This window comes from Limulus polyphemus, unplaced genomic scaffold (assembly GCF_000517525.1).
Source record: "Limulus polyphemus unplaced genomic scaffold, Limulus_polyphemus-2.1.2 Scaffold103, whole genome shotgun sequence".
Taxonomy (NCBI): Eukaryota; Metazoa; Arthropoda; class Merostomata; order Xiphosura; family Limulidae; genus Limulus; species Limulus polyphemus.
In genome coordinates this window covers 920,344-928,847 of record NW_013665713.1, presented here as the reverse complement: position 1 = coordinate 928,847, position 8,504 = coordinate 920,344, and the positions used below count along the sequence as shown (strand labels likewise).

The 8,504-nt window shown below is 28.2% G+C and overlaps 1 protein-coding gene across 3 annotated transcripts in view; it reads left to right on the top strand.

Moving 5' to 3' along the window:
* LOC106470307 (transmembrane and coiled-coil domain-containing protein 3-like) overlaps nucleotides 1-8,504 on the top strand; it is a 36,338-nt gene that overhangs the window by 5,524 nt on the left and 22,310 nt on the right. For all 3 annotated transcript variants that reach the window (XM_013930857.2, XM_022399730.1, XM_022399740.1), the window contains exons 3-7: nucleotides 1,005-1,202; nucleotides 2,183-2,317; nucleotides 3,210-3,341; nucleotides 6,913-7,158; nucleotides 7,293-7,421. In XM_013930857.2, coding sequence (XP_013786311.2) covers nucleotides 1,005-1,202; nucleotides 2,183-2,317; nucleotides 3,210-3,341; nucleotides 6,913-7,158; nucleotides 7,293-7,421 — 840 coding nt within the window. The remainder of the gene's footprint in view (nucleotides 1-1,004; nucleotides 1,203-2,182; nucleotides 2,318-3,209; nucleotides 3,342-6,912; nucleotides 7,159-7,292; nucleotides 7,422-8,504) is intronic.

Sequence of the window (8,504 nt, the reverse complement as noted above, 5' to 3'; positions counted from 1 at the left end):
GTGTCCTCTCATCCTGTTATGTTCAGAATATAGCACCAGAAAAATTGTTTGGCATCCAATCTGTAAATAGCAAAGATAAACAATAATTGTCTGTGTCATTTCAGTAAACCTACTGTGAAAAAGTAAACAATAGTAACATGAAAACCATAAAATACTAAAGATCTTATACAATTAAATGTAAAAATAAATGGATAATTGTATCAGATACATAAGAAAATTCAAAAAATAATTTATTAATTCATAAAAAAATAATATCTACCAACAAAGGAATGTTAATGGGAATGTATATATATTTCAAGTAAGTTTAAAGTAGATAGAGTACTAATATAAAAAAACAACATTATAACAAATTATAAAAATTACATGTGCAGGCAAAGAAAACTTTAAAACACACTGAATCTTTTGTGGTTTTGAAATGGATATTTTATTTATAGGGATCTTATACAATAATCATAAATATGCTGTATTGCTTTTTATAGTGCAAGGTTTTCTTTATATATATATTCCATTTTTTTAAATACAGGATCATGTATGATCTGTAATGATGATAAAGTTCATTTTCTTTATTGTAAAACTCAAGAGGATCTTAGAATGCATTTCAGAATATCATAATTTTTAAATAAGAGTTTGGATATTACTGAAATAACATAAACCATGTTTTCATAAATTATTCCAAAAACCCTGTTATAATTATATAATTTATTTCCCAAGTTCTTGAATTTCTTAAAATCTAACAGGAAAACAACATAATAGTATGTTATCTCACTAGATTTGTTAATTTTTTTAATTTGTTTTTTAAGCTAATTGAAATCTGATACTTCCTCTGTTATATATCATTTCTTTTTTCTTTTTATTAAGTGGATTACATTAGCTTATTTATTTGATAATTAATAAAACCTAGATTCCATATGAAATATTATCCATGATAGAAGTTAAATACTGAATTTATTGTGCACGGTTAAAATTATGAAGTACAGAAAGATTTGTATTATGGGTTCTTACAGGTATATCAGTTACTCAAGTTAAAACAGAAAGTTCTCAGTCGTATCAAAGAAAAAGATAAGATTCAGGAAACTGAAGGGAAAAATTTTTCAACTGAAAAACAACAGAAACAATATTTGTTCAATTTGTACATGGATGAACTAGTTTCAGCAGAAGAAGGAATTCATCTTGCAATTTTAAGGCTTAATAACATCCTCAAGGTAAGCTTGGTTTCTTATTAAATTGTGATGTTATAAGTATGATGAAATGCCTTTTAGTCCACATAGCTCAACAATCTTTCTCAAATTTTCATCCTACAGAAAAAAAACAGTTATATACATGTATATATGTACAAACATATGTATATTCATATTTTTAAGAGTATCTGCTAGCATATATAAACTGAACTATTTGAACTTTTTTGCTGTGTTGAAAAAAGCACAGTGAAGAGTAAAAATGGTTAAATATATAAGCAGGCCTCAAAAAGTCTGATTGTATTCTCAACAACTAAGGTTGGTAATGGAAATTTGTATGTCGGATTCAATACCAAAAAATTACAAACTCAATTGCAAGTGTATTTCAAAATAAAAGGCAGTAAACATAAATAATTATGTAATAATCATATTTTTTGTAAACTTAAATTCAGACTTATGTATCATAAGGTTACAAGTATAAACATTGTTAATCTAAATGCAGGTTTGCATTTCATATGTAATAAGCATAAATTTTTGACATCTAAATGCAGGCTTATATGTTACATGTAATAAGTATCTTTAAATACATAACTGCAAGATATTTTTAAATGTAGAAAACCATTTTTGTAAGAATTATTAATTTTTAGATTTTGTTTACCAAAATGTATGGGTTTTATTGGTATCAGAGTGACAGATATTAAAATTTTGGGGATATGATTTTTGAAGAAAAGAGCTTTGTTTAGTTCTTTTGGTAAATTATATAAAGACTGGATGTTCAGGGATTTGATTAGTGTCTTTGATTGTCGAAAATGCTTTAGATCTGATTGATGTAATTAGTTTCGAAGTCTGTGGCTAGAGGTTCCTTATTGTTTATTTATTTGTGTACAAGTGTACCCAATACTCGTCATTTATAAAAGTATTTAAATGTAGTTATTAATTCGAATTTACTTACTTTTATAATCTTGAAATTGATTTTTTCCTTTTTGTTTGTTGTTTGGCTGCTGTAGCTGGATTTCCAAAATTTGACAAAAGTTCGGAACAACTGTGAAACGCATTTACGTCTTCTTCAGGAGGCACTTATCAAACAGCAGATTATGCTGAATGAAGTGTCCAAAGTTGAGAACACACATAGGGATATTCAGGTTTTGTATTTATAGGTTCTGTAAATATAGTTATGTGTTCATAGTATTGTATGGTATGGTACGTAAGTAAAAGTTAAAAACATGTTAATATTTCAATAATTCCAGAATTGTTTATAAGTAATACCATTTAAAATGATAAGAATTAGCTCATATGTATATGAAGTTACTTTAGAAAAAATGATAGAGTAGAATAATGCTCATACCTTTAATCTATGATTAGCTGGGTAGGTTGGTCCAAGGGTTCAGACTTCTTAATAGTATCACCATACCTGATAAATTGTGTCATGTTCACTCCTTTTGTAACAGTTAGATTTGCATTCATAAATTATTTGTAAGGATGTTTTATTCTAGTTTATACTAAAAGACTGTCAAGTTTTCAAATAGCCCTTTATTCATGGTAAGAGAGAGAGAGATAATTTTAACTTCTATCACATATCTAAAATAATTCCTCTTTAACTTTATTCAGTTTTTGTCATACATATTAATTACTCATGAAACCCCAGTTAAATTTCTTACAGCTTTATTAGAGTTTAAATAATTATTCAGTGTAACTTTAGGGTCAAACGCTACAAGCATTTTCATTAATATAAAGTTAAAGACAAACTCCTTGATGTTTGTCACTACCATCTTTAAAGTTTTTCTAGTAAACTAATATGTTTGCACCCCTTTTAATTAAGGTAATATTAAAAGAAGAGAGAAACATATGATATATTTTGTTGTATTTTTCCTAAAATGAGAAAAGCACAATCTTGCTTAATTTTAATATTTTGAGTTACAGGCTTTTTGTTAAAAATATATAAAAAATTATAAAGAAAAAGGTATATTTTGCATATTCCTTTTCAATTTCCTTCCTTTTCAACTCCATGTCACAATTAAACAAACTTTGTTCCAGGAGAAGAATACTTCTCTGCATGTGCATGGTTATGCTGATGAGTTGCTACACAACATTGCTGTTGCTGCAGACAAACTAGAAAGTCAGATGGAAGATAATATATTTGAAAACATATTGCAAGGCTCAGAAGTGGTAAGTACTTGTATGTATTAAATTAACTCTTGTTTCCAACAGTAATAAACATTAAAGCTCACAGTATGAAACAGATACTGACAAACATTTGCTTACTTGTTCTTTAGTCTTACTTTGATGTTAAATATCAATATACAACAATCCTCTATAAGGTGTTTTAATGTTCAGTAATGAACCAGTTACAGTGTTTAAAATACCAGAAACATTCAGCTCTTAATTTTTACACAGGTCACCAACTCAAGGAAATTTACATGAGAAACAAGGAAATAGTAACAGGGTTCATAAAAACAAAACATGAATATAAGAAGTTACTAATTTCTTGAAGTAAGAACGAACTTATATTGATTTAATACTTGGCTTTGAGTAATTAATGAATTAGAAATTATTGTGTACCATTTTAAAAAAACTATATTCTAACATAATTTTTATCTACTTATTGACATTGTTATTATAACTTAGCTCTCGTGTTAAAAGAAAATATTGTAAGAATACAGAAGACAACTCGTGATTGACCTGAACATTGATTCATAGTGGAGAATGCTGCTAGTTTTAGGCTGAATGCTGACATAAGTATTGTATAACTTCGAGCTAACTCACTGGGTAACTAACTAGCTTGGTTTAACTACAGCTTTTTTTTACGATATTTTTTGTAAAACAAGTATGTTTTTACTTTATTAAGCCCATTCTTTTTGGCATGAAATGATGTGTGATATAGCTAGTAAATTGTCCATGGAAATTCCATAAGAACTCTTTTGGTAGATTCTATGCACTATGTCCTCAGTACATGCTGATCATTGACTGTTCATTTAAAGAATCAGCATCTTGAAAACTAATAACTAAATACTTATTTTCCTTTCATGCTAAGCTTTCTTAATGCTTACCTTATCATTGGATTCTTCACTGAATGACCTATGGTTAAGATGCTGACTGTTGTTCAACTCAATAATATACTCTGATAAACTGTTGGTTGTATTAACCAATTCTCCAGTGCTAATTTAATAGTACTTTGCCAGCTTAACACTAATGAAAATGTTGATGGAAGTGTAACTTTAAAACAATGATCATTAGTACGCTGTTCCAACCCAAGCTATTCTGTATATGAATAGTTGCTTCAACAGTTACATATTTATTATGTCTTAATTAATGTCTGGTTTAAACTATGTTGTTTGTTGTTGTTTTTCAATTTTCTGTAAGTAATGATCTGTGTTTCAAAGTAAAAGAGAAGTTGCATTTGTTAATGTAGTACACCCACAGATAACTTTGTCATGAGATTGTTGTGATAACTGTTATTTATTATCAAAACTGAAAATGTTAACTAAGTAATTCATCTCTAAATATCACACTCCCTCCAATTAAATTACTTGAACCAGAAAAAATGTGGCTGAATAACAGTTTTCTTCATGGTTTCACTCTTGACTAAATTGCATTGTCAGATTTTATTTGCTATTATTATCTATTTCAATTTCTGTTGTTCTTACATAACTTAAACTTTTGCACGTAGACCTATCAAATCAGATAATGTTGTCAAATTACTGTCATTGATAGGGGTTCAAGGGGTAATAATAAGAATGAAAAACCAGCAGAAGTGTAAATTGGCTAAGAAGGTCATCAACAAACATACTTTTTTTTTCACAAAGATGCAGTGGAATGATAAAGAGCATTAGTAAGAAAATAAAGCATTCAAGGAAAATAATAGCACATTTGTCCTAAGACACTTTAGTGAATTCCGTGAATTATGTAATGCCCAAATAAATAACACCTGCAAAATAATGTTGTCATAGGCACACAAAAACTTGTAGATTAAAATAAACATAGTTGCTGAAAGAGAATTAATCTTAGAGATGTTGATATATTTTAATTAATAATTTAAAACTTGTACATTCTTACTTTAGAAATTTTAGCAAGAATTTAAATGTACTTGTTGTTACTTTAAAATGTAAACAAGTTAAAAAAATACCAGCTGCAAAAGTAGCTCAGTCATCTTTCTCATTTTTAAGTTGCTTTCATGATACTTATCAAGTAACTTATTTATGTAATGCATATCACCATATTTATAACTTTTGGTCAACTTTTTTTTTGTCCCATTTGACATGTTATTGACCTTTTTCTCTAGGAATGTCATATTCTTCATGTAGCTAGCTATTTCACTCTTAGTTTTGTAGTGTTTGTGAATAAAAGGTTCTGACCTCAGGCCTTTATTTCTGGATTCATGAAATTTGTGTTTCTCCTGTTCTTCATCCAATTAGTTTCAAAGTAAGTATTGTAAAAAGTGCTTAAGAATATATTTGAGGTTCAAGATCAGTAGTGAGAAACTGTAAAGGCTTCTTATATTGAAGAATTGTGTCAGTGAAACTGTGCATGAGCAACATAAGAGTTTAAGAATATCTTTAACTAAATTTCAGATTGGATATGAATTCTGTATTAAAAATGTAATGAATGATATATTAATTTCCTCCATTTTAGTAATATTTTTTCTATAATATCATCAGATATTGTAATCTAGTTTGTGACAAATGTTCATCACAACCACCTTTGAGATTACACCTGTAACAGTCACTTTTATCTTATTATCAGTACATAACTCTACAAGATGGAGATTATCCACCTTTACTCAGTGCCCTTAAAAGTTTGTTTTTAAACATCATTATTCTACTTTAGGTAAAATCTAAATTTCATATTCAATGTGAACCATGTTCAAGGGAAATTAATGAAAAAATTTCAGGGTTGTAAAAATAATGAATTTGTGAAAGTTCTCAAAAATTTAATTTAAATTTTTCATGGCCCCCTAAACCTAATGCCATAAGTACAGTGTTATCTAACTCAGTTTGACAAATATATTCTTGTAAATTTTGTTTCTATGAAATAATTATATGATACAGCCACCTCCAATCAGAATAAAGCATTTTTTGGTTCAAGAACAGTCCACTTTCACCCTACACATATAGACATGATCACTATATTTAAAATAGCTTATTTTTATAGAAATAATTGATCATGACAGTTATTATCTAATAAAGATGTGGTTGATATTAAATTAGGTATACTGTTTAATCATTCCTCAGTGGTAACATTTTCTTAGTATAATCAAAATTTACTTTCTTATGTGAGGTGTCAAAAGCCACAAAATTTACCATGTACATTTAAATTGAACTAGTCAAAGCTCTTTTATGACCCACATTGTTAAGGATATAAACTTCTATCATACTGTAACTTATAAAGGGACGGATATGTGTATTGAAGTTTTTAAACTATTGAAAAATTTAGATAACATTGTACTTTTTTCTTTTCACTGTCATGGGCATATGCATGCCTCTTCTGTATGTTTTAAATTAGCACCTACTTAACCTCAGATGCATGATCATTTACACTTATTTCTTTGTTTTTATTGATATGTTTTTCAGGTTATGTATAATGTGTGTAAAATAGAACTTTTCCAAGGTTAAAAGCAAATTTTCTAGTTGGTGAAACAAAACTGAATATTTTTTGAAACATCAATGATTTGTGTATTTCTATATTCACTGCTTTTGTTTGTATGCTAAAAGCATATTTTTTTTTTCATTTCTGTTTACAGAAAGCATCAAACTTGGAAGCTGTTGTGAGAGTTGGAGAAGATGACACAAAATGGAATCTAAAAAAAAATGAAGAAACGCAGAAACAACATGAGAAAAAATCTGGAAAGGATGATTTACTTGTAGCCCCTGAAAAGCATGAAGAACAAGAAGGAATGATTTGGCTTATTGATCCAAAGAATAACCGTTTTGTATTAGCTAGAGGCAGTGACTTAACTATTCCTCTTGAAGATAGACTTCTAATTCGTGTTAGTGGCTTTAAATTCTTAACCTTTTATGTGAGACTTAAGTACAGTGTTTCTGTGGTTTATGTTAACCTATAGTAAGAAGAATCAATATGGTTGACATATATTCTTAAAATTTTCATATTTTTCTTCAACAGGACATTGTGTTTACAGTTGTAACATCATTTCTGTTCAGCTGGCCATGCCATTATCTGGGGATTCCATCTATCATTGGCTACATTTGTTGTGGATTGATTCTTGGTCCATCAGGCATCAATATATTAAAGGTACATACTATTTATCAGAACTTGATTTAAAAAGGATTGTTTTGTAATTTGGGGTTCTTTGAAGATGTTAAAGATATAGAATGTTAATGCCAGAAATCATTACTGATATATTTATTTACATACAAGTTTAATGCCAGAAATCATTACTGATATATTCATTTACATATAAGTTTAATGCCAGAAATCATTACTGATATATTCATTTACATACAAGTTTAATGCCAGAAATCATTACTGATATATTTATTTACATATAAGTTTAATGCCAGAAATCATTACTGATATATTTATTTACATACAAGTTTAATTTGAAAAACTTTGGAAGCAAAAGTATATTATAAGTTTTTAAGTCCAGTAATATGACTGCTCAGTTGTAATTTTAATCATAAAAGCAAATCATTTGCTTCATTTTTTAAATATTACCATTTTCAAGCATTACATTATAACATTAGCAAGCCTCTTGGAGTATGTTATATTGGTAACTAGAATAAATACCTAGAATAAATGATCAAGTTCTAAAAGGATTTCAAAATCTTTACCATAATCAAAAAAACATTTTTATCAAAGCAATATCTCAATGCCTGCAAATCTGAGTTTTCACTTCATTGATTGTCAAAGACTGTTGAGCTATGCCAAACAGTTTGTAAAGCTCAAAATCCGTTTATTGACATTTTTCTTATTGGAAGTGTTGAGTTTAAGTATTGAATTATTTTCTTTATGGTTAGCATACTGTGAAGTTTAAATTTCTCTGAAGAACAAAATAATTTAGATCAGATGTTATCAAACTCATGATTTTGCTAACCAGACAGTTTTTTTACCATAACAATAACTAGAATGGCATAAATTTGTTATTTCACCTCACTAGTTAGTAAGGACAGGGGGTGTTTTAACCCTTTCCACACGGGTCATGGGTGAAAGGCCATGTCGTCACGTTTGTTGACTTACATTCAAAATGTTATTGAACTACTGTTTTATGAATTTATGTAAATAAGTTTGTAATTTTAGTATTATACATTATTCCATTTCATAATTTAAATTGAATATTAAAAAAAAACACAGTTAAATGTTGATTTTTGTGTGTCA